The following is a 27,680-nucleotide window of genomic DNA, read 5'->3' as shown; positions in this document are numbered from 1 at the left end:
CCAGATAGATTAAAAGTTAAAAAATAATAAAAATAAAAAATAAAAAATAAAGGAAAAAAAGAAAAGAATAATTAAAAAATAACAGGGGGAAATCCCCCCCCCCAGAAAAAAAATCCATAAACTCTCTACCTTAAACTCAGCTTCCCATCAGTGTTAACACTTAAACAATGTACATCATTCCTAATCTCAATTAATTTATTACTTGCAGGATTTCAAACTATGTTGAAACCAAGTGAGTTAATCAAATAAAATTCTACTCTAGCTAGGGACCTTGTCTCTTTATCTAAATATGTATCCATTTCCAAACCTTTAATATATCCCTTTTATTTCTTTCTCTATAAAGCAACTTAAACACCTCAAATATTTCTCTCGGTTTCTGTTCCAACTCCACTCATCCTGCCTCTACCCGTGTCCATATATATATTTTATTATCATCCGTACACCTCCCCTATTTGCTCCGCCTTCCTTCAAGCTCCCTGAATATATTCTTCCAAACTTATGTTCAAATAAAAATTACTATAAAAGTCAGCTTACTTTCTGGCTCAAAATAATCTCTAATTAATCCTTCACTACCCTCCCATCTGCGCCACCCTTCCCAACTCAATTCAACCTAAACCACAATACAAAAGCTTCACAATCTCCGCCTTCCCCACCCTAGAGAATAAAACATAAGCAGTTTATGTAAAAGTTCCAAATTGTCCATCAAGTCTTTTTTTTTTTTTTAAGTCCCATACAATATAATTTCCGAAGTGATCAGCATCATTTCTTACAACCTTAATGTCTCTTGATCGGTATAGCGCTATGCCATTTTCTACAAAACATAGTCATAAAGTGTTGTTCAAGTTAAGATTAAGCAAATATTTTGAAAGCATAACTAAATCCTTGTTCTCCGCTCTACTGCCCTTCCAAAGGGGAAAAACGACAGCTCCCGCCTTGTAGTTGTGTGATTGGTTATTTCTGTTGTACTTCTCCTTGTATTTGTCCAAGTCCGGGTAATTCAGGAAGTCCCGCCTTTAAAATCTTATGATAAAAATCTCGGGCTTCACAAGCTGAGTTGAGGCGATGTTTCTGATCGTTAAGTGTGACTGTAATACCAAATGGCGCTTCCCATCTGTACCGTATCTGATTATCTCTAAGTTCTTTAGTTAAAAAAGCATAGTCTCTCCTGGCTTTTAACATCTGGGGAGGCACCTCTTTGAAGACGATCAAATCCTGTCCATCAATTCGCAGCCTGTTGTTGTAGAACTCTTGCAGCATCGCGTTTCTGGACTCTTTTGTAGCAAAATATATAACCACATCTCTCGGAAGCTGTCTCTGTTTTGCTGTCCACGAATTATGGCGGTAAATTTTTTGGATCTGCCAATCAAAGTTGAGTCCCGGACCGCCCACCACACGACTGAAAGCCTCAAAAAAGGTCTGCTTCAAATTCTCCTGTTCGTCTTCACGCAATCCCCTAACTCTTATTGCAAATGCAGTCTTTTTATAATTTGTCATAACAAGTTGACTCTGCCATTTCAATTTCCTGTTGCAACTTTTCGATTTTAGATGTCAGATTAAAATTGTCTTGTTCCAAAAGTTCCAATTTATCCTCCATTCCTGCAATGTAGTCTGTCATCACGGTTATCGCTCCGATGGTATTGTTCCTTGTTTGGGCAATCTTAGCATCAAATTGATCACATAGTTCCGAAATAAATTGCATTATTTCCTCTCTAAATTCTCTGAGAGTTTCAAAAAGAAATTCTTTCATTAACAAATCTCCAGTAGGGGGCGTAGAAGGCAAAGACTGTGGCTTTATCGCGATTACTTGAGATGTATTGTTAAGAAAACGCTTGGAATTTTTTGACTTGGGAGCCATTATAAAAAAAAACAAAAGCGAACAAACAAAGTCTCTGCACACCCTGATTTGCAATAAAATACTTTGAGTAAACTTTGGCAATTAGTAAAAAAAAGTCTTCAGAAAAACAGGGCTGATTAAATACGTCTAGGCTGCTTCGATTTCGGTGCCATGATAAAAAGAAAACAAACAGAATCTTTACTCACATTAGTTTGAGATAAGGTAATTTCAGCAAAACCCCTGGCAGTTGATAAAAGGAAATCATCGAAAGAACGGGGCTAATTGATTTGTAAAGAGTTATATCCTTAGTTCTGTCCAGGAAGCTGAAGATATATCATTATAAAAAATGCGGAAGCTATAAATTCGCCATTAAAAAAAAAAAAAAAGGATTAAACAAAGGAGTCTTTGGTAAAATTGAAGCTGGTATTTTAAATAGAGGAAAAAAAAGTTCACCGGTATGGTCGCTGCTCAGATTGATCTTTAACAAGTTAATTGCAAAATCTTGTACTGAGGAGGGGGGTAACTCACCTTGAGCTAAAAAAAGACAGCTGAGAAGCTTTGGCCGGAGTAAATGACTCAGCTTTCGTTGAATCACTCTCTTTCGTTCACAGCCAAAAGATAAAAAGGCTGTGAACTTCAAAGAGGACTCTAACTAGCTGGGGGTCCCTCCCTACTTTTTCCTTGCCTGGAAAAAGAGATATCTAAGATCTTAAATAGATATACGAACCAAAACTCTGAGGGCAGCTTCGTTAAGCTACCGTCGGCGGCAACCACCTCCCCCCGGAAGCCAACCCTCAGCCTGTTTCAAGTGTGGAAAAGAGGGGCACCGAGATGCAGAATGCCATTCCCAAGCACCGGCCGGGAAACCAGAGTGCCCATTGTGGGGGGGGGAACCTATGAAATATGGCCAGCACGGGAAGGAGATGACCCTGAGGAGCAGGGAGTTCATAGAATCTCCACCCCCTCCCTTCTTTGAGGAGTAAACCCTGGCTTCTCAGCAGGAGAAACCATACTCATCCGGAAGTGATCCAGAGGATGAACCACTGGTAAGCATCCAATTAAACCGCTTACTCTCCCCCTAAGACTGTTTATCCCCAACTGAGAGAGGGGGATGAAAATCTCAACTTTAGTGGACTCGTGGTGCACCCGCTGTTTGATCAGCCCAACCCTGGTAAGGAAGTTGAGGATTAATGTAAGGAAGCTGAAAAGCCCCATAGCTTTTTGCCAACTAGATGGGTCAATAGCAGGGGGGAGCCAGCTTCATTTGCCACTGAGCCTCTACAGATAGGCATCAGAAGCCATGAAGAAATACTTACATTTACAGTGGCATCTGGCATGGAATGGCCACTAGTTTTGCATGGTCTTGCATGCATGGTCTCACATGGCTGAAAAAATGGAACCCCCAAATTAATTGGAAGGCACTGTAAGAGTTCAGATGCATGTGACTTTTGCTGAGAATCCACATAAAGAAACTGAGGGAGTAGAGCACCAAGAAATGCCTGTTTACACTATGCCAACCCAGGGCATACCCAAAGAATACAAAGACTTGGCTGAGCATTATAGTACCCAGTGGTAAGATACATAGTATAATAAAAGTATTATTAAACTTGATTTTGCTCCATTGTTTGACTCAAGGAAGAAGAAATGTTCATATTAAACTACCGTTCATAGTAGTTTATTAAAAAGCCTCACACAACACTTTCAACAAAAATTTTTAAAAAATCAAAATCCGTAGTGTTATAGTTTATAGTTTATAGTTTTATTAGAATTTGTAGGCCGCCCTTTTCCCTGAGGGGACTCAGGGCGGCTCACATAAAACTGGGAAGGGGGGAACACAAACATCAAGATAGAAGACATATAATAAAATAGTAGGCAACATACATTCATCATTCGGGAGGGGTAACTATCCTTATCCCCAGGCCTGACGGGCGAGCCAGTTCTTCAAGGCTATGCGGAAGGCTTGGACGGTGGAGAGGGTACGAATCTCCACGGGGAGCTCGTTCCAAAGGGCCGGGGCTACTGCTGAGAAGGCCCTCCTCCTGATGGTCTTGCTTAAACTGGAAGAGTTCTAACTGTGTATTTTTCCATGTCTTCCCAGGAAATACCATGAAAAGGCTGTTTGTAGTATTGCATGTAATTGAGACAGACAGACTATCGCCAATACTATCCCATGGAATGGCATGAAAGTACAAACAGTGCTGGCTTTCAACAGATTCAAAACATATACACAAGGCCTAGAAAATTCTGCAGCATCTCAAGAGTTCTTAGATTTCTTACATTAAACTAGATCAAGGCAGCATGTATGTCAAATTTATTCAAAACAACTGCAGAAATATTTGTGTCAAGAATGTAGAGAGCAATATCTGTAGCTGATAATTTTAAACTTCATAAATATAAATCCGTGCAAACAAGGCCATTGAATTGAGTCATAATAATTTCTGCAAATTTTCAGCATTAGTGCATTGATCAGGGAAAAATGGCTCCTTGCTATATTTTTGAAAGATGCTGCATGTTTTCAGAACAAAAGATTGTCATGTTTTGCAAAAGGTACAAAGGTGCTGCTTCTGTCCTGTGGGGTGTTAGAGAGCTCAGTGGCATTCTACAAGGTATTTGTGAATAGGTCATAAGTCTGTAAGAGTTTATACAAGTTCTAAAATTACATTCATAAGACCTGGTGATATTTTAGCTATTATAACTGCTTGTTGTATGGATATCAGTAGATAATAAATATATCCATGTAGTATGCATGCATAACTATTAAGTTGTACAACTCATAATGCTACTGAAAAGTATAAGAGCAAGTTAGTAAGATGGCAACATTTGATTGTTTTGTTTAAATTGAGACAAATATAGCACTGAAAGTTGTACCCTATGCACTACACAGAATCCTTGTGTACTGTATTCAGTGCCCCTAGGATAACGGAAGGGCTCCATATTCTATAATCAACACCCACCCCAACTATAACATAACAAGAAATGCTGCAGGAATGGGTCTAAAGCATTTAATTCCTGACTATAGAGTGGATTGGTTCTCACTGGTGGTAAATCTTGTTTTATTGCCTCTCCTCTCTTTATTCCAGAGAGCAGGCTGGATGCTAATTTTTATGTTTCCTTTGCCTTTGATGGAAGATCCATAGGCTATCTAAGAGACAGCTCAATGGGTGGCAAAGGCTGTGATGTGAGAAAACTCTGAATACAAAAAAATTGTCAGTTATTTTATTCCCCTGCTATTGTTTTAGATAGATAGATGGAATACTGAGCTAAGAATGAGTTTGGGGTTGTTGGGTTTTGTGGGTTTTAAAAAACTTATTTAGATGAAATATACACAGTACTGAAGTTAAATGCAACTCTGGTTTATAACACTCAAAAATGTTTTTTTCCTGTAGAATAAAACATTACTCAGTTGTATCAGTCATTTGGTTACATTTGTCAATGATTATGTAGGGTAACCTGATGAGAGATGCTAGTAAGAGTTCATACCAACTCCTTATTCATAGAACTCCAGGGATAAACAAACAAAGAGCAAGACAAAGAAGAAACCCTCACCCCATTTTTCTAATTCCACCTTTTCCCTTGCTTCAATCCCTTCTTCTTTTCCCTCATTCAAGTAGTCAAAGAGGTCAATGGAATGAGAAAATATGAATTCATGTGTAAAGGACTTTTTCTTCCATTTCTGTCCTGTTTTCTAATCCTCCATTCTCCCTGAAACCCATTTTTATAATAGAAAAGGGGAAGGGAAGAGTTAGAAAACAGAATGAGAAATAGGGTAGCAATTGGCATCTGTAGGCAGATGCTATGTACACACTTCTCAAAAAAATAGCTATCAAAGTAAAATTTGAATTTGGCTGTACAGCACAACACAAGTATTTCAAAACCCAAAGAAAACTATAATTTTCTTACCAGAGAAGACATCTTTAATTTGCTAACTATATTCAACTACAAAAGAATTATTATTTATGCAAAATTCCTCTCTTTCCCACATTCACCTTTAAATAACTAGGTAAATTGTGATTCTTTTCTAGTATAAACTAGCTGACAACCTGGCGTTGTCCGGGTATTTATTTATAGGAGGAAAATGTCCGGACCAAACGTAATTTCTAATGTTGGATTTTCTCCCTTACCAGAGGGAGCCCACTTGTGCACAACAGGCTGTATCTTAACAGAACACAAATCCTGAGGGGTGTTTTACCCCCACAGTATTTTTTTCAGAGAGTACATCATCTGTGTACCGTTTGGTTGAAATTGCTAGAGGCATTCCAGAGTTATGCTGGAACATACACACACAGCCATTTACATACATACATACATACATACATACATACATACATACATACATACATACATATGTTGGATTTTCCCCCTTACCAGAGGAAGCCCACATATAATACAGATTATATGTGTGTGTATATATGTATGTGTGTATGTATGTATTGTGTCACAACCCCTGGTATGCCCAAATATGGGAGGGAGCATACTGCTCCCCTTTTCTGTCTATCGGCTCACTCTGGGAGCCATCCAGGCAGAAGCCATTTTTTTATGTTGTTTTGTTAACATTTCTGTTGCATTTGTGCTGATAAAGGGAGACTAGTATAGATCTATTTCAAGCTATTTAGCTCTCATCAGCTAGCCATCAGCTGCACAAACCGAAAAATATCCACCATCCTAAGAAACCCCAAAGACAAAATTGAGTTAGAAAATCAAGGAGTATATGAAATCCCATGCCCCACCTGCCCCACCACATACATCGGACAACCAACAGAAGAATAAGTGCATGCATTGAAGAACACAAAAACGCAATCAGAAAAGAGGAACCAACTTCTTCCCTGGTCCAACACCTTAAAGCCACAGGACATAAAATTGACTTTAAAAAGACCAGAACTATTGCCAAGGCTGAACATTTTAACAACAGAATAATCAGAGAAGCCATCGAGATAGAAAAACGCCCACTCAGCATGAACAGGCGGGACGATACCTCCTGCCTGCCAGCCATTTGGAAGCCTGCCCTTATTGATAAACGAGTCCCTAACATGATGAATGACACCAGGCCCACACTCAGAAGGACCAGAAGCCAGACTGCAACTGCATCATCAGCCACTTTAAACCCCTCCTATCCTTACATGAAACACAAACCCCCAATCAATCAGAACACACCTCCACCCAATCAGAACACAGCCAAGCTCCCACCCAATCAGCTCAAACCCCGACTGGCAGTTAAAAGGAAGAAACAGCCGACATCTCACATTGCTCCTGGAAGCACGAAACCTGAAGATGACGAATGAGACTTTGTCGACACGTCGCCAAGACACCTCCAATTTTACGCGGGAGAAAACCCAAATAACCAAAGACCTACATACTAACACCCGCAAAAACCTCAGAAAACATATTGTATACACACACACACACACACATATACATACACACATACATATATACACACACACACATATCAGTGGTGGGTTTCTGCCGATTCGCACCGGATCGGGAGAACCGGATGGTGAAATTTACCAATCTGGTGAGAGGAGGTTCGACCGGTGGACCCGGAAGTAACTTCCAGAATGCCTGCCCCGGCCCTGACGCTCCTCACTCACCCCCACCTGTCTGGAAGCCGCTCCACCGCTCGCTCCTTTCACCCATCCATACTATCCTAGCCCAATTTGGAGTCAAGTCCCATACCTGGGAGTGGAGGTGGTGAATGGAGAAGCATGGAGAGGTCCAGCAGCAAGCTCAGGAGTTTTCTCCTGGATTCCTCTTTGTCATGCCTCCTCCAATCTCCCAAAGTTCTTTCTCCAGAGTGTGATAGCTTTCTACTGGATTCCCCTCTGTCTTGCCTCCTCCGATCTCCCAAAGTTCTTTCCCCAACGTGTAATAGCTTTGTCCTGGATTCCCCTCTGTTCTTTCCCCAGAGTGTGGTAGCTTTGTCCTAGATTCCCCTCTGTCTTGCCTCCTCCAATCTCCCAAAGTTGTTTCCCCAGCGTGTGATAGCTTTCTACTGGATTCCCCTCTATCTTGCCTCCTCCGTTCTCCCAAAGTTCTTTCCCCAGCGTGTGATAGCTTTCTACTGGATTCCACTCTGTCTTGCCACATGGCTTGGGGGGGGTGGGGGTTCATGTGACTGAGTGTGCATGAGTGATGTCAAGTTGGCCATACCTGCCCGGTCACATGAATGCCAAGCCACCCCCACAAAATAGGCCACCCCCACAGAATAGGTTCTAAAAAAAATTGAAACCCACCACTGATATACATAAACACACACACACACACACACACACACACGTTTTCGGCTTAAAGTGTGATCAGGAGCACACACCCCCACCAAGATTTATAGAAAGACGGCAGCTCCAATCACACTTTAAGTCGAAAACACCAGCCTGAGGATGGCAAGTGAGACCTCGCCGAAACGCTGCAAGACAATCTCAATCTTACATGGGAAAAGACCCGAATACAACAAGACCAGCATACCTACACCCATGAAAATGTATGAACATACATACACACACACACACACACACACACACACACACACACACACACACAGAGAGAATATACAGTCATTTTATTCTAATGAAATATCCTGTTGTACTTTATATACTCAGCTCCTATTAAGTAATTCATTACTCCATTATATTCATTACTAAAAACGGGCAGAACTTGTTCGATCAGTCTTCTTTTTCCTTTTCTCTGCTGTATTTAGTGTAGAAATACAAAACAGTATTTTCAGTAGAAAAGTTTAACACATGCAAATTTAGTAATACGGAATCCATCAGACACATTTTAATGTTAATTTATAAAATGAACCTAAAGTTTATACTAATCTCTGCTGAAATCTTTTAGAGATTACTGTGATTAGCTTTTAGTTTTTTGATTTAAATATTATTGCGAAAGTTAAGTGTTTGAATGCTATTATAAACAAAACTGCAGTCAAATAGGAAAGCACAGATAAAATATCCACTGAACTCTTTAAAATTGCAGCAGGAGCAGATAAAGTGCTGTTTACTCCATATCTACAAATATAGAACAAGACTCTGTATTCCAGAGATTGGAAAATATTAGCCAGTTGCTAAAAGCTTTAACAGATTAGCAGAATTAGAAGGGACTTTGTACTGTAGGTCATCTAGTCTAACCCCCCGCCCAAGCAGGAGACCCTTCACCAGGGCTGTCAAACTCACAGCGTCATGTGACATATTGAGATGTTTTCCCCTTCACTAAATTGGCCCTTGGCGTGACCAGCGTGTGACGCATCTTGACAGTCCTGTCCTACACCATGTCTGACCAATGGCAGTCCAATATCTGCTTAAAAGACTCCAGAGATGAAGCTCCCACAACTTCCAAAGGCAACTTCTGTTCCACTGGTTGATTGTTCTGTCAGAAAATGTCTCCTTTATTTCTCCTTATCTCTAGATTGAATCTCTCCTTTATCAGTTTTCATCCATTATTCTTGTCTGGCCTTTGGGTCCCTTGGAAAATAATTTGACCCCTTCCTCTCTGTGGCAGCCCCTCAAATATTGGAACACTGCTATCATGTCTCCCCTGGTCCTTCTCTTCACTGGACTTGCCATGGCGAGTTTCTGTAATCTTTCATCATATGTTTTAGTCTCCGGTGCCCTAATCATCCTGGTTGCTCTCCTCTACACTCTTTCTAGAGTCTCTTTTTTATAGTGTGGTGACCAAAACTGGTTGAAGTACTCTAGGTGTGGTCTGGTTGTTGTTGTTAGTTGCGAAGTTGTGTCTTGACCCATTGCAACCCCATGGACAACATTCCTCCAGGCCTTCTTGCCCTCTACTATCCTCTGGAGTCCATTTAAGCTCACACCTACTGCTTCAGTGTCTCCATCCAGTCACCTCATTCTCTGTCGTCCCATTCTTCTTTTGTCCTCAATCTTTCCCAGCATCAGGCTCTTCTCCAGTGAGTCCTTCCTTCTCATTAGGTGGTCAAAGTATTTTAGTTTTATCTTCAGGATCTGGCCTTCTAAAGAGCAGTCAGGGTTGATCTCCTCTAGGACTGACTGGATTGATCACCTTGCAGTCCAGGGGATTCGCAGGAGTCTTTTCCAGCACCATAGTTCAAATGCCTCAATTCTTTGGTGCTCTTTTTTATGATCCAATTTTCTTTTCTTTTCTTTTCTAAATTTTATTTTGTTTGAACAAACAACACATCTTTGCAACACATTACATCTTTTTACCTGTCTGTTTTATCTATACTAATAAATCTTTTATAACTATGACTTCATATATTTGTGCATTTACATTATTTCATACATTTTTCATTCTATGTGTAATATGCTATATATTCTATGTATAACAGTTTTTACTACATTTACCACATTTTGTGTAATATTTATTTGCTATAGTCTATCTCATATTTCAATCTTTTAATCCTTTTCCGGTTTTGTAATTGTCTATTGTTTTGTTGATCTTTATTCCTTTCCTTTTTGCTTTCCTGCTTTTCCCCTCCTTTCCTCTAGCCAATTGTACAATAAATCCCATACGGATTTGTCTTTCTCTTTTAGTTCTTTTGTGAGCCTATCCATCTCTGCACATTCCAATATTTTTTAAATTACATTTTCTTCTGTTGGTATATTATTATTTTTCCAGTTTTGTGCAAATATAATTGTCGCAGCCGTAACGATGTGTAAAATTAAGTATCTAGTATTTTTTTCATAACTTCCTTTTATAATCCCTAACAAAAACAATTCAGGTTTTAGTGCAATTTGATGTGTAGTAATCTCCTCTACCCAATCTTTTATTTTTTTCCAATATTTTTGGCAGCTGTGCACGTCCACCACATATGTTAGTATGTTCCATGTTGTTTGTTGCATTTCCAGCAGATAGGTGAACACTCCAGGAACATTTTTGCAATTCTCGCTGGTGGAAGGTGCCATCTGTAGAACATCTTGTACATGTTCTCTCTATAAGCTGTTGCCATTGTTAATTTGTAGTTTATTTCCCAAATATTTTCCCATTCTGCCAATTCTATACTATACCCAAAGTTTATCACCCATGTTATCGTTTCTTTCACAGTTTCTTCTTCCATTTTACATTTTAATATGTAGTGATATATTTTTTTAATCAATTTTTCTTCGGTTCCCTGCAAAATTTTATCCAGCTCTTGTGGCTCCTTATAGAATCTGTCCCTTTCCCTGTCTTTTTTATACCTTGCCTGTATTTGTAAATAGGGCCACAAGCCAATATCTATTCCCTCGTCTTTCAGTTCTGCCTTGTTTTTAGACTTTCTTGGTTGTCTAATATGACTTTATATCTTATCTTGTTTATGTCCAATACGTTTGGGTATATCAGAGCTTCCATGGTGGACAGCCAGATTGGGACTTTATTGTAATGTTTTGTTTTGATTTTTAACCGTTTGTAGTAGAGCTTTTCTAATTAAATGTATTTGGAAATAGCTATGAATCTTTGGTTTTGGTTTTTTTTGGTTTTATTAAACATTTATAGGCCGCCCTTTTCCCTAAGGGGACTCAGGGCGGCTTACAATAATAAGGGAGGGGAGTGCAGAACAAAACACAAAAAGAAAATGTGAGTAAAAATAATTAACAGTAAAAACACAACATTCATTCAGCATTCGGGAGGGGCGAGAGTAAAGTCTTATCCCCAGGCCTGACGGGATAGCCAGATCTTGAGGGCCGTGCGGAAGGCCTGGACGGTGGTGAGGGTGCGGATCTCCACGGGGAGATTGTTCCATAGCGTCGGAGCTGCAACTGAGAAGGCTCTCCTCCGCGTAGTCGCCAGTCGGCACTGACTGGCGGATGGAATTCGGAGGAGGCCTACTCTATGCGATCTGATGGGACGGAGGGAGGTAATTGGCAGAAGGCGGTCTCTCAAATAGCCAGATCCACTACCATGGAGCGCTTTATGAATGGTAAGTAGGACCTTGAAGTGCACCCGGAGACCAACAGGTAGCCAGCGCAGCTCACGGAGGATCGGTGTTATGTGGGCGAACCGTGGTGCGCCCACAATCACTCGCGCGGCTGAGTTCTGGACTAGCTGTAGTCGCCGGATGCTCTTCAAGGGCAGCCCCATGTAGAGCACATTGCAGTATTCCAGCCTAGAGATCACAAGGGCTCGAGTGACTGTTGTGAGGGCCTCCCGGTTCAGGTAGGGCCGCAACTGGCGCACCAGGCGAACCTGGGCAAATGCCCCCCTGGTCACAGCTGACAAGTGATGGTCGAAACTCAGCTGTGGGTCCAGGAGGACTCCCAAGTTGCGGACCCTGTCTGAGGGGTATAAATTTTGACCCCCCCAGCCTGAGTGATGGAACGTCGGCCAAATTGTTGGGAGGAAAACACAACAGCCACTCGGTCTTGTCCGGGTTGAGTACCAGTTTGTTAGCTCTCATCCAGTCTTTAACAGCCTCAAGACCCCGGTTCATCACGTCCACCGCTTCATTGAGTTGGCACGGGGCGGAGAGATACAACTGTGTATCGTCCGCGTATTGATGGTATTTTATCCCGTGCCTCCGAATGATCTCGCCCAGCGGTTTCATGTATATGTTAAATAGTAGGGGGGATAAGACCGAACCCTGCGGCACCCCATAAGTTAGGGGCCTCGGGGACGATCTCTGCCCCCCCACCATCTTGTCTTTCCCATCCCAGATAAAGGCGTGCCAACCCAATTCCAAATTATAACCTTCTATTGTTAATAATCTTCTGTTTTTTTAAATTGATCCAGTCCTTTATCCAGGTGAGAGCTGCTGCTTGGTAATAAAGCTCCCAATCGGGAAGCCCAAATCCTCCTCTTTCTCTACTATCTTGTAACAATTTTAATTTAATTAGTGATTTTTTCCCTTACCCAATAAACTGTGCAATTAATTTGTTTAACTCTATGAAAAAAAAATTCCCTAGCCTAATCGGCACCACTTGAAATAAAAATAAAATTTTGAGTAGTATATTCATTTTAATGATGGCAATTCTTCCCATTAAGGATATTTGTAGTTTCCTCCAATTTTCCAGATCTTTCTTAATTTTCTGAATCGTTTTAACACAATTACCTTCTTTAATTGATGAGCATTTCCCTGTCAGCCGAATTCCTAGGTACTTTAATTTTTTTGCTATTTACATTCCCATGTTTTCCTCTAATTCTTGCTCTTGTTTTTTAGTAAAATTCTTAATAATGATCTTTGTTTTGTTCTTATTAATTTTAAGTCCCACTACCTTACCGAATTCCTCTATTTTTTTGGATTAATTTAATTCCTGGTTTTAATGGCTCCTCTAATATGAATACCATATCGTCCGCAAATGCCTGTATTTTATATTCCTCTTTTTTAATTTTTAATCCCTTTATTTCTTGATTGTTTCTAATTTCTGTTAGTAGAACTTCCAGTGATAATATAAATAATAAGAGGTGATAATGGACAACTCTGTCTTACTCCTTTCCATATCTTAACTTCTTCTGTAGTGTAACAATTTATTATTATTTTTGCTGTCTGGACCAGATAAATTGATTCTACTGTATCATTTTAATAAATTTTTCTCCAAACCTCATCATTTTTAACTATGTAATAATGAAATGCCAATTCAAGTTATCAAAGGCCTTCTGGGCATCTAAAAAGACCAATGCAACTTGTTTTCCCGGATTCTCTTCATAATATTCTAGTATTATAATTATCCTCATATTGTTTTTTAACTGATGTTTTGGTAAGAAGCCGTTTTGATCTGTGTGGATAATTTCATTTAATATTTTTTTAATTTGCTCTGCCATTATTGATGTAAAGTTTTTATAATCTGCGTTTAGTAAAGAAATTTGTCTGTAATTTTTTATTTGTTGATGATCCAAATCCTCTTTGGGTATCAATGTTATGTGTGCTTCCCTCCATGATTTTGATAACTTTGCTTCTATAAGTGCTTCATTAAATAAGTCTAAAATCACTGTTTCTGTCTGCTCTTGCATGGCTTTATAAAATTCTACAGGTATACCATCTGGGCCCGGTCTCTTCAATGCTTCCTTTAATTCTATCAATGTGATTTTTTTGTTTAGCATTTCTCTTCTCTCTTCTTCAATTTCATGTAGATTCCTTGCATTTAAGTATTTGTTCGATACTGTCTTGTAATATATTTTCTTTGCTGTAGAGATTCTCAAAAAATTTCTGTACTATTTTTTTCCCTCTTTCCGGTATTGTATGTTTACCCTTTTATCTTGTAAGTGATATATTATTCTTTTTTCTTTTTCTTTTTTCAATTTGTATGCTAACCATCTTCCCGGTTTATTCGCATTTTCAAACTAGATTTGTTTTGCAAATTTAATTTTTTGGGCCATCTCTTCTAGTGTCATCAAATTTAATTTGTGTTTTATTAGTTCTTTTTTCTCCTTTTTTTTGATTCTCGTGGGGTTTTTTTGCAGGTCCATTTCCAATTCTTTAAGTTCTTTCTCTAATGTTTCTTGTTTTTGTCTCTTTTCCTTGATTTTCCTTGCCAAATATGCTGTTGTCAACCCTCTTGTAAAAGCTTTTGTAGTATCCCATAAATTTTATAATGATGTTTCTTCTTTCTTATTTACTTCGTAGAAAAGTTTCAATTCTCTTTCTACCATTTTTATATATTCTTTATCTTTCACTATTCTTTGATTCATTGACCATTCATTGATTTGGTACAGTGGTTCTGAGATGACATCAGCCAGCTCCTTTAGAACTTTAGGATGTAATTCATCGGGTCCTGGTGATTTGTATTCATCAAGATCAGACAGGTGTTCTCTTACCATTTTTTTGCTTATTTTAACTTTTATTTCTAGTCTGTTTTTTCTGTTATGTTTTTGGTAGGTTGGGCTATAGTTTCTTTTTGTGTGAACATGTAAAGAATGAGTTAAGCAGCTCAGCTTTCTCCCTGCTGCCTGTTACTTCCTTGCTATCTTCTCTTTAGTGGACCATTTCCTTGATTTTTTTCTTGTTATTTATATGTTGGAAGAAACATTTTTATTATCTTTGACTTTTATTATCTTTGAGACATAGGTGGCAATTAGATGGCGAACCAATTGAACAGGTTAACACCTTTGTATCATTAGGCATAACTTTGTCCAAGACTGGATCTTGGGCTTGCCATCATCAACAGAGTACATTTAGAGCAAAAAACCATTTGAATTTACTACTTAAACTAAAGAATCATGGTTACCCAGGTTCCCTAGCCCCATTAATTAAGGTTTATAAAGCTAAGGTTACCCCAATGCTCTTACACGGAGCAGAAGTTTGGGTTCAATACTCAACCACAGTCCTAGAACAAACACAGTCCCAGCACTTGAGATGTATTTTGGATGTAGATCCAAGAACATCTGCTGCAGCAGTTAGAGCTGAATTGCGAATTCACACAATTGATGCACTATCCAAAATTAGAGCATATCTGGTGCAAAGTCAATGAAATGGAGACTGATAGACTCCCCAAGTTGTGTCTCCTAGAGCAAATAAAATTACAATCACAAATCTCCTGGATCACCAAACTAACAAATTTTGTAAGAAGCTGTTGTCTTCCTGCCTCTTGCATAACAGGAGAACTCCTCAAAAAAAGAGCTGCCCAAAGAATTAAGGATATAGAAGCACAAAATGACATAGCTATCCTTAATAATGTGGGTAACTTGAAATGGCTGAGTAAATACAAATGTACTTTTCAAGTAGACAACTATTTGAAGTTACAACTGCCAAAACATCTTAGGGAGATATTTACGTAGATTGCAGTGTGTAGAGTGACACCGAAATATAATTTTATCATATATCTTAAATTACTGTATTCTATTTCAATTTCATTTTAGACTATTTTTTTCCAATTCCATTTTAAATTGTATTTTATTCCAATTCCATTTTAACTTGTTTTTATCAATTTTTAGTAATAATTTGTTTTTGGAACTTTGCAGTTTGATATGGCCCAAGGGCTAATCAATAAAGACTCAATGTCAATGTTTCTGTTTAAGAATTAAGTCCAGTATGGCTGTCCCTCTAGTTCCCTCTTCTGCCTTTTGGGCAAAAAAGTTGTCAGCTAGGCTGGTTAGGAACTTATTCGATTTCTCACTTAGTGTGGAATTAGTCTTTCAATTGATGTCAGGGTAATTTAAGTCTCTCATTACTATTGAAGTATGTTTCCTACATATATTTGTTAGCAAAAAGGACATCTATTTTATTTTTCGCTGAGCACAAATTAAGCTTTGTATGACTTTCTTCAAGATAGCTTTTTTCAGAATTCTTATCTGTGTATTACATAATCCTTCTCATTTTATCTTTGTTGATATTTTTAAAAAACATGATCCTTTTCCTTAAATTTAATACCAACCTGAGTTTTTTGTTTGTTGTCTATATCATGAATCCAATATTATTTTAAACATCCTTTTATACCAATTTTTTTGAGGGTTGAAATCTGATAAATACCATTTGCTGTTATTACTCTGAACTATCCTGGTTAAATGCAGGAGAGCCAGTGGTAACAAAATGTTTACAATATTTTTTTAAAAAAAACTGTGATAATTTATATTAGCAATATTACATTTGCTAGTATTTTTATTTTCTAGTAATAAGTGGCAAGAAAGCAGACCTGATAAATGTCATACAAAGATAGCATGGCATTTCATACTATCTTTGCTTTTAAAAAACCAATATTTTTTTAACCTTATTTGTGATTAGGTATTCATTTTATTGTTTAAGACAATCATGTGATATTGTCCTTCCTATGCTGACATAATCCACTCAGCAATGCTGGTTAAGACTTCAGGACTTCCGGTGGGCAGAGCCTGACAGGGGGTTGTTATTTTTAACAGCTCTGGAATCTTGGCGTCGTTAATCTGTCTAAACAGCAATCTATCAAGATGTTTGGCAGTTTATTTACCCTCTCTTCGGGCTTAGAAGAGAGAGATGAGAAACTATGCATCGGAAGCTCTCCAACTAGCCCTTTCAGCCTAAACGCTGGGAGGAAGGGGGAAGGCACTGGCTGCAGCATGGCAGCTCTGAGCCGGGATTCATTCTGCCTTTTGTTGCAGAACGAAGGTTTTCGCTCATCCTCAGCACAATGATTTATTGTGGTCTTCAAGCCGAGCTCAACCAATATTGGTGAACATCTAATTGTATGTATAAATCCTTAGCTCCATCTGCAAAGAATTCCTTCTGCTAATTAATTGTTGAAAGTTCTATGAAAAATGGCGCCGAGCTGTGTAGGAGGGGCGCGACCCTGATAGAATTTTTGTGAAGCCTAAAAGTGATGTATTACTAAGAAGTGATTTATTATCAAACCAAATAGCAATTAGTGCATAATTGGACTGCTTGGATTTTTTTAACTGACTAAAGAAGATTAAACTTGAGGTGGCTTCTAAGCAAAAATTTCCCCCCTTCCTCCCCCCGCATCGAAAAGTGCCAGAAATTCACCAGCGCCTTCTGCTAAAATACAATCATTACTCCCTTCTACTTCTACAGGGGACCCCCTGACAAGGGAAATTCTGCAGAAGGAATTAATCGATGGGTTAAAAAAACATGCTGTTTCGATGGAAGCAAAACTTAAGGAAGAGATAGCTGCTTCTAACAAACAGATGTCTGAAGAACTTAGGACATGTAACCAAATGATTAGAGGGGACTTTCTGATGGCTCTGAATTCGCTAGCTGGTTATGCATATGGCCTTGAAGAAAAGTTAGAAGATCTTAGTGACTCTAATACGAACTTGGTAATGAAGATGGAGGCGGTCCAGCAAAAGGTTAGCGATGCAGAAAATGAAATCATAATGCTACAGTATAGGCAAATGGAATTTGCTTTAAGGATAAGGGGCCTCCCTGAAAGAACACAAGAGAACCTGAAACAGACTCTCTCTGAAGCCTTCGACCTGATGGTGGGAAGGTCAGGAGGGAATCTTGATTGGCAAATCGAAAAGGTTTACCGCATTAATTCCTTGCTGGCAAAACAAAAACAATTACCAAGAGATAGAGTGGTCTACTTCGCCACTAGAGATGTGAGAAATACGATATTACAGGAATCCTACAAAAATAAGCTTCAAATCAGGGGTCGGGAGGTGACTGTCTTAAAGGAGATACTACCTAAAATGCTGAGATCTAGGAAAGACTATGCCTTTTTAGCTGAAGAGCTTAAAAATAGCCAGATACAGTTTAGATGGGATGCACCAGCCGGCATTGCATTTAGCTACCTTGGAAAAAGGCATCACCTCAATAAAGTATGGAAGGCACAAGATTTCTACACCAACGTACTGAAGGGTGGACAACCCTCTTCCTCTAGATCTAGACAAAGAGAACAAGAAGGATATGATGGAAAGCAAACCACTCAAGTATTAACAAGGGGGGATCAACTTGTTCTCTCAGAGGTACAAGAAGCTAAAGAACAAAGACAAGACCGTGTGGTTACTAGACGAATGGAACAGGAATTAAGAAAGCAACGTACACAAGCCACCATTCAGGAGCATACAGGTGTTACATCAGAAACAGTGGGAGGAGCTAGGCCAAAGGTTAAATTCCAAGATGTTCAGATGGCTATTAAAAAGTTTCAGGGGGCTAATGATGGTAACTAAGTCTCTAATATGGAATCTTAAGCGATTGGATCAATTTAGCAGGGGATGGAGTGCTCAGTATTGAAGGGTATGATTTGGTATATGGCTGCTTGTTTGCTGTATAATAAAGAGGTGGATGAGAATTTTAAAGGTCATGTTCTGGGGAATGCCTTGCTACGGGTTGGGAAAAAACGTCAATATAAATTAAATGACATGGTAGACTTATAAAAAGGTTAAGGTATTCTGGACAAAAATATGGATTATGCAAAATGTTCTAAAAAAAGGATAAAGTTTACCCCCCACCTATTTTTTGTTATGTATAATTACTGACTGTAGAGCAGTAGAGATTAACTTGACTTTGCATTTGATAACTGCAGCTAGATTGTTGGTGGTGCAATACTGGAAGAAGGAAGATTTGTCTACTATCTAGGAATGGACATTGAAAATCATAAACTTAGCAGAGATGGCTAAATATTTGCATATCTCAAGGATAATTCAAACGAGAGATATAAACGAGACTGGGAAAAATGGATTGACTATATTCAAAATAAATATGGGTCTAGGAAATTTCAGATAGCTTATGATTAAGATCAGAAATGATACAAATTGTTTATAGTTAGCCTAGCAAGGAGGAGCTAAGCTCAATTCAAAGATGTTATTAACTTTCTACTTTTTCTTTAAGTATATCTTAAACTGTTTTTGTTAAAGATTTATACCTTGTATTGGTTCTGGGAAGTCAGGGTGGGGGAAGGTTGGGAGGGATTGGGAGAGGGTGGGAGGGAGTGGACTTTAGTAAGTTGGAGGAGGGATGTTGGATGATTGTACATGTATACTGCTATTTTTTCTTTTTTATGTATATTGAAATGGAATTATAAATACCATCAACACAAAAGGGAGTTTGCTCAGAAGCTGAAATACACCAAGTGAATTAGAGGAAGAGTGGGAAGCAGAGGAGAGAAGAAAGATAGGAAGAGAGGGACAGGAGAGAGGGTGAGGGGGGAAGATGAGGAGTATAAGGAGGAGTGGTAAGGGGAGAGAGGAGAAGGAGAAAGGAAGGGGAAGTAGAGTAGAAAATGATGGAGGGAAGACAGGATGTAGAAAGCGGGAGGAGAGAGGGGGAAGAAAGTGTCAGATAAGGTATAAATATGGTGTATGGAGAGCAGAAGAGCCAATAACTGGGTTTTTCTTTTTTTTTCTTTGGTAGTTGATGGTAAGATGAATTGATGTAAATACTTAATAATACAACATGATATTGACTATGTAATAGTATACATGTGATTATATGTTATGAAAATGGAAAATAAAAACTTTCTATGTAAAAGACTTCAGGAAGCGATATGTCCTAATGCATCCATGGCACCCAGCTGAGAAAGCTTATTCAACATTTAAAAGAAGAAAACTGTTAACAATAGTTATTTGATTAGAAAAAGTCCAAAAAAGCATATTCTTCATTGTTTAGAATATTTTGCATGAGATTATGTCTTAAGAATCAAACTTAAAATTTCTTTAGAAGTTCAATAAGAAGCTAAGCAGTAATGTTTGACCATCTGACTATTAAAAAGTTCTTATATTGTGTGAAGTTCATGTTAAATGAATATTCATTCTGTTTTAAACAGAATGGAGTTTAAACATATATTTCAAATTAAGAATGAATTTATCTGTCCATTCTAGTTTCATCCACTTTTTCAGCTTACCCACCTTAAAATCATTTTTTCCACTTCATTTCAGGTTGGTTTAAAAAAAAATACATGAAAATTCATACCACTCACTATGTGATTTATTAATGCAATTTTGTAAAACACTTTTTTCAAATGTAAAATGTGTTGTTTGTTATTTTTTTTTATGTGTGCATATTTATGTCTAGTATCTTTACTTAAGGAGTGGTGTGGTGGCTCAGCAGTTCGTCAGCTGAAACCCAGGTTTGAGGCCTGAGCACCACATAGTGGGGTGAGCTCCTGTCCTCACTCCAGCTCCTGCCATCCTAACAACTTGAAAGCATGCAAATGCAACTAGATAAACAATTAGCAGGTAACAGTGTTCCATGAGGTTATGCTGGCTACATGACAGTGCTTATTCAATGGCCTTGATACAGAGATGAGCACTGCCTCCTATAGTCGGTAATAACTAGCAGAGTAAAATCTGCAGGGACTCCTTTATTTTTACTTAATAATTCTGCATACATGTTTTTATTTATGAATTACACTGCAAAACTAAGAAACTACATGCGAATACACTTGTGTATTTTGTTTATGTACTGGTTAGATCAGGCATTAAAGTATAAAAACAGATTTTTGGGGGTCTTTCCTTCAGCTGAATATTTACAAGGATTGAATGAAAAATATTGCTTCCAAAGTTGTAAGTCACTGACAGGTAGAAGTACTGATATGCTAGAAGCTCTTATGTATTTCTTAGCCTCTGTTCTTTGACTTCAATTGGCAGGAAGCTGCTATGAAAAAAGGTTCTATTGCTCTTGTTTGCTAAGAGAAAGCCTGCAGTAACTGCACTTTAAGTGATGTGACATGATTACATTTTGATTGCCAAGAGACCCTTGAAATTCAATATCAAATTCAGGTTGTTCATGGCGACCTTGAAGTAAGTGAGGATTGTTAGGACTTTGTTGAAAAAGAAAATCTGGAGTTCTTTAATGATAGCTTTAAAACTTGTCCAGCATTGGTAGATATATGTGGCAAATGGAGTTGATTGCTTGGAGACACCAATACTAACAATAAAATAATTCTTTTAAGGATAATTTTTTTACTTCATCTATTAAAAGATCCCTATTTAAACTAAATCTATGAAAGTGGTATTATTTTTCATCCAACCTTTGAATGTGTCAAACTGCTAAAGAAATTTGGCATATGAATTACTTACGCAAAGAGTACAATTCCTGTGTTGGCCAAAGCAAAGGCAAGACCCAATATCCCACTGCCCATGATAGCATTACTAAGGTTGAAGACAGACATTCCCAAAGATGTTGTGCCTGGACTCTGTAAAAAGAGAGAATGAGGGGAGAAGGGAAATAAAGGAAGAAGGCAACTCAAAGTTTGGCAACTGTAAGAGTTCTATTCCATTTTCATTTTGAGAAGTCACTTTGTCATTACATTACATTCGTCACTTTTATGTTGAGTCTAACATTCACTTATCTCCCCAGTGGAGTTCAGTAGTAGAGAAAAAAAAGACAGGTAAATCTTTATGGGTCATCTTTATGGGTGGGTCTTGACATATCTATTCATTACAGCCATATATCATACTGGTCATAAAGTGGATCATCATGTGACCCTTCTGATTTTACAATTTTTGCACAAGTCATTAAGTGAATCACTATGGTTAAGTCAATCAAATCAAATCATTAAACCAATGCCATGATCATGAAGCAAACACATTGTTTGCCACTGTGTTTTATAGCCAAAAACTGGAGGTAAAAGCCAATTTGGGATGAAAATGTCATAAATCAGTCATGTGACTACAGGACTGAAAAAATGTAAACACAAGCCAGTTGCTGAACGCTTGAAATGCAGTCACATGACCACAGGAGGGGGAGTGAGGCAGCTATTGAAAGTTTGAACCTAATAGAAAGTAACTTTCGGAGGTCCTTTGTAGCTTTGAGTGGTTGCTAAGCTATCAATTGTAAGTTGAAGACTACCTATATGTTAACTGCATAATAAAACAAAGAGATCACACACACCTAGCATTTGTGTGGCAAATCCATTTTCCTATATGCTATATCCACATATCCATTATTTTTTAATGCAATCCCTAGTATTATATAGCTATTTAGTACTTATCAACTGGGTCCCATTGTATCCTGTTAAATTTCATTATCACCTCAATCTTTGTCAATTAAGGTTCACCTCAATTTTTTAAAAGCCAAATTCATGCATTTCTTTATTTTTACACAACACATTTCAAAGCTTCACATGGTTATGAAGATGTCTTTTACAAGCAGGATCATAGCAATCAACTCCAGGAGGATTGGTAGAAATCAATATGGTGAAAGTGTTAAAAGGGGTGGACTACTAAAAGTAGGATGCCACAGCTTCATATTTCCGCTCATCCATGTGTTGCCTGGACTTGTTAAGAGTGGAACATGGTCAGTTGTACCAAATACGTTGATTCCACCAGCAGACTCACACAAAGCGTTTTATTAGCTTAGGGTGCCTCATGTCATTTGACTCCAGCAGCTCTCACTACAATTCACTGGAGAGTGTAATCATAAATTAAGGAAGGCAGTAATGGAATTTAAATATGACAACTATAACTAGCAGCCATTGAGAACCTTATCCATTAATAACCAATCTCATTTTCAACCTCTTGAAAATGTTAGACAGTAAAATCTCATAATTTAACTGTTTGAACAAATGTTAGGTTTCTATTAAATGCGCTAATTGATTCAGGAGCCTTGAGTCAAATTTCAAGAGAGAAACCAGCCATTTATTAGGAACATTTTGGCAATGCCTGTTTTGTGAGTCGGATCTTAGCTTATGTTCCTTCCTTCCCCTCAGTCTGAGTCATAAATCACATTCCCTAATGAGGTAATCTGAGATCCCACTAGCTGAAAGTATGCGTGGAATGCGCTCCCCCCTACTATGTCAACTTTAGGGGTTGACATTCAGCTCCTCTCACTTCCCAAAAGCAACCTGTGCGAAACAAAAACAATTTGAGTTTTTCAGGTTTCCATTAAATGCCTTAATTGATTCAGGAGCCTTGAGTCAAATTTCAAAAGAGAAACCAGTCATTTATTATGAGCATTTTGGCAATGCCTGTTTTGTGCAGTCAGATCTTAGCTTATTTGAAATATAGCTGAACTTTACATCTGTTCCATCCCTCCACTCAGTCTGAGTCATAAATCAAATTCCCCAATGAGGTGCATCCCTCCCAAGTCTGCTGCAGTAATCTGAGTTCTGACTAGCAGAAAGTATATGCTTTCCTACTGTATCAACTTTAAGAGTTGACAACAAATACAATTGCTTAACTGCCTTCACCATTTGTCTTCATTAGATAAATCTGGAATTCCGGAAGAAAAATTTCCTGCTTCCTACCTTATCCACAGTGCATTCACCGATCATTAGGAAGATTAATTGTGGGCTGCAGAGAATTATGCAACTTATATTGAAGGAAGGCAAGGACATAAATATAATCACATAAATGAAACACAGATGAACAGTCCTGCAAAGGGTAGCTAATGGCAAAACTTCTTCTTGTATAGGAAATCCAGGCAAGTTTCAGCAGTTTATGTACACCTGCAACATCAAAAAATAAATTTCTATGAAGTGAGGAAAGGAACCTACGTATTCATCACACTTCTTCTTTTCCAAATGACTGTTAGTTAGGCTTCTTCTGCTCTCACGGTCTGCGATGAACTTGCTGAAAAGACACAAGAAAGCAGGATTTTTTAAAATATCATGAGGCATAGCATGATGCACTTTATCACCTGTTATTCCTGTGAAATTTCAATGTGGATTTTGATTTTTTTTTCATTAAACCACATTGTACACTAACATTTGAGAAGCCAGGGCATAGGTAAACAAATATTATAGATGAAGCATATAATAAGAGGCACACAAAGACCTGAAAAGACATTCATGTATGGTTCTGTTCTCTGATACACTGCTTAGAAATAATCCCCTGACATGGCTAGTTTGCAACAGGAGTAGTTTTCATAGTCCTTTTTTTCTTTAGTGTGACTTGGAAATGCAAATCGTGAAATAGAACACAAGTCTAGAATGTCAGAGGAGTATGGATTTGCCAGTATTGGGCTATGGACTACAGATTCAGCATTGCTCCAGTTTCACAAAATCCCAGAAATGACTATGTTAATGCAGAGAATGCAATGCATTTTAATAATAAGTAAATAAATTTTAAAAAATAGAAGTGAAAAAAGTTACACTTTTTAAAAAATAGAAAAAATAATCAATATATAAAGAAATGACTTCTCCCTTCATAACAATAATTAGGAACAATTTCAGTAACTCATTACCTTTTCTTATAATACAACAAATGTTTCCTTCTTATAAAATCTCATCTCTTATCCATATAGAAATCCATAAAACCTTCTCATTTCAGTCTTAATATTAGCAAAAATCCATTAAGGTTTACCAGCAATAGCAATATATCTAATAAATCAACTTTGTTTGCTTTTCTTTTGCCGTTAACAATCTTGTTCTTCTTATATTTCTTCCCTTTACTTTTCACAATCTTGATGCTTAATACTCTCAAATAAAGTCTTAGAGATTGATTTCTTCTCACTTGGTTTGTTATTTCTGACAGAACTCTTCAAAATGTTAAACAAGTCTCTTTTCTGAATCCAATGTAATGTAAGAAAGTAATCCAGGTCACTTGTTAAGACATCAGCTGGTTTTATTTCTATATCCACTGTAATGTCCCCTTCACATTTTTCCTGTAACCTGACATTTTTAAATCCATTTTCAAATCAGATTCAGGCCTACGAGGTAAAAATTGCTCCTCTTCCATATCATCTTCCAAATACAGTGTATTTATAATGCCAAACACTCTTAAAGTTAACTTCTGATCTATTATTCATAAATACAATTCAATATGTCCATTGTATTTTGTTCCATTCTTTATTAGTAAATCAAATTTAAGTTTTCTCCTTTAATTGTAATCTGTATTGTATCTGTAATTATTATACATACATATTACATATATAGATACGTACTGTCAATTTGACTAGAGCAATACATTCTACATGGGAAGAGGAAATATCAGAGAGCTCTGATGGTGGAAAATAAGGCAACTAGGCTGCTAACCAGTTCAGCACATCTGAAGCACCTTAAGATCTCCATAAACATACATTTGTTATGACTGTTTTCTAAGCAGAAAACACAATACTTCAGACCCATAAATGGCAGGGGGCCTGACTATCAGAAAGACTCCAATTTCAACATAATCCTATACAGTGGGTGAGACCAAGGCTTCTATTTGTTCTATACAAGCTTTGGAGAATGGTCTGTTTTGCTTGTCCTCAATTCCCACATCCTGTCCATCCCAGCCTTTAGGAAAGCAATCAAAATATTCTTTTTTTTAACCTGGCATTTTAGTTTAATCAGTTATTTAATTTACATATAATTAGTTAAATAATTTAATTGTTTTAATTATATTTTAGAGAATGAGGTGGCTGGATGGAGTCACTGAAGCAGTCAGTGTGAGTTTAAATGGATTCCGGAGGATGCTAGAGGACAGGAAGACCTGGAGGAACATTGTCCATGAGGTCGCAATAGGTCGGACACAACTTTGCAACTAACAACAAAATATTTTATCTATGTGTCTATGTTTTAGTTTTGTGTTTTAGTTTTGTGTTTTAGTTGTCCCAAGTGCCCTTAGGACAAAAAAGAAATTGTATAAAAGAACAAGAAATAAAGTTAACATGCAGATTCACAATTACTGCTCAGTTTCACAAAATAAAAATACCTGTAAAGAACAACAGATCAAGGGATACAATCCCAAACTCATGCTGCCTAAAATTGGTAGCAAATTGAATTAATGCATGTATTAATACCATGTTTCCCCAAAACTACAACATGTCCTGATAATAAGGCCATGCCATATTTTTCCTGTGGGCAAAAATATATGCCCTCCACCAATAATAAGCCCTCTGGACAACCCCCCCCTCCAGCCAGACAGAGCGCCAGTCACCAACCTAGTGATATCCCGAAGGCGCCAAGCTGCAAGAGCCGGGGGCAAGGGTGGGCAAAGGCGCTCACATTGCTTGGCGCCTTCGGGATAGCCCTAGGTTGGTGAGTGAGTGGCGCTGTGCCCAGCTGGATCAGAGGGTTGCCGGGCGGCTGCTTTCATGAGCAGCCGCCCGGAAACCCCCCTTTCCAGCCAGGCAGAATGCCACTCACTGACCCAGTAATATCCCAAAGGTGCTAAGCGGCGTGGTGCTCTGCCCGGCTGGAAAGGGAGGTTGCGCAAGTGCCTGTTCTGCCCCCAGCTCGCATGCCTTCCAGCCTCACTATGCCCTGGCCCAGCTCTCCCTGCAGGGCCAGGGCGCCGCTGGCGCCATGCTGCTGCTGGCGTGCACCGAGCATAACCAGCTTCCAAACTCTGGAGATCCACTGCGAAGTCTTCCGGCAGTGGCTGCTCTGGGACTACGCTCTATGGTTGTGGGCTGGCTGCTGGAAGACTCTCTGTCCACCATAACGCCTTTGGGATATTACTGGGTCAGTGAGTGGTGCTCTGCCTGGCTAGAAAGGGGGGGTTGCCAGGCGGCTGCTCGTGAACATGGTCACCTCATGGCTGCTGTGTAGTGCTGCTTTGACAGCGCAACACAGCCGTTTGCTCCTGAGGCTGTGCCTGGCTCTTCGGGCGCCCACTCCCAAAAGAGTTGCCACCCGGCAACCCCAAACCAATAAGTCCCCCCGATAGTAAGGCCTAAGCAACAAGGGGGGGAGGGTCAAAAGAAAATAAGATCCTGTCTTATTTTCAGGGAAACACAGTACATTATTTTCCTTTCATCAAAAGCAAAGAATAGCATATATATATTAAACCTTCAACTTGTTAAACACACCTGGTTTAATTTCTCAGTTCTTAATTGCTTGCTGCAAAAGGGCTGCCTGTTCTCATGATTTTATTTTATAAGATATCTTTCTTCTGGAGAAATTGATGAGTTTGAGATATGTGACTAGAACCTCAAGTTATCTCATCCATAACGGCTCTAATACCCATACACTACTGAAACTCTTGGGTCTGCTTATAACATTCATTGGGTGAAATGGTGCATCTGTAGGGAAACCATTTTTAAATTAAGAAGTCTCAAATAAGCTAAAATCTACATAATACATCCACATCCCAGAGCTGTGGGATTGAAATCTGAAAACGTTGGGGTCACTTCAGTGTTACCATGCCTTCTGACTGCACTCTCCAGAAACTATAGGTTGCACAATTCAAGATGAGGGAGGCATATCCCCACCCTTTTCCCCACCTCCTTTGAACCTGGCACCCAATGGCTGGTGGCAAAGCCCAACAGTGAGCAGCAATTGGCTAATTTGGAATTGTGGCTGAAATTTGAAATTTCTTAATATAAGAAAGCAGTGGGGGAAGGGTGAGGGCTTGACTTGGATGCTTGCTGGCGAGGTAGTGTAGATGGGTGGCATCAATGATTGATGTGTGAACCCTTTCCTCTTTGGGGCCCTAGGGAACATGCTGGGATGGCAGAGTGAAGGTGAAGTTTTTCTTGCAGTCCATGGTTCACTTCTCCCTGCAAAGTTGCAGGCAGTCCTGTGGGTCAATTGAGAAGGAGGAAGAGTGATTTCTGGTGCTCTCTGCCAAACAAAGTCAATAGGGAAACTGACTTTGGTATTCCTGTTCTGCCTGTGGTCATTCTATTTCTCTGTTTAGGTAAAGAAGAGTCTTGAAATGATGA

General features: G+C 38.6%; 1 protein-coding gene across 1 annotated transcript in view; it reads right to left on the bottom strand.

Annotated features, from left to right (window-relative positions):
- SLC38A1 (solute carrier family 38 member 1) overlaps positions 1-27,680 on the bottom strand; it is a 102,274-nt gene that overhangs the window by 54,492 nt on the left and 20,102 nt on the right. Inside the window, 2 exon segments of the mRNA XM_087723551.1 lie at positions 21,170-21,285; positions 23,587-23,662. Coding sequence (XP_087579677.1) covers positions 21,170-21,285; positions 23,587-23,662 — 192 coding nt within the window.

Source organism: Thamnophis sirtalis, unplaced genomic scaffold (genome assembly GCF_051295495.1).
Source record: "Thamnophis sirtalis isolate CommonGarterSnake01/CBP01778 unplaced genomic scaffold, rThaSir2_p1.2 scaffold_9, whole genome shotgun sequence".
Taxonomy (NCBI): Eukaryota; Metazoa; Chordata; class Lepidosauria; order Squamata; family Natricidae; genus Thamnophis; species Thamnophis sirtalis.
The sequence above is the reverse complement of the archived record's forward strand: the minus strand, read 5'-3'. Positions and strand labels throughout refer to the sequence as shown.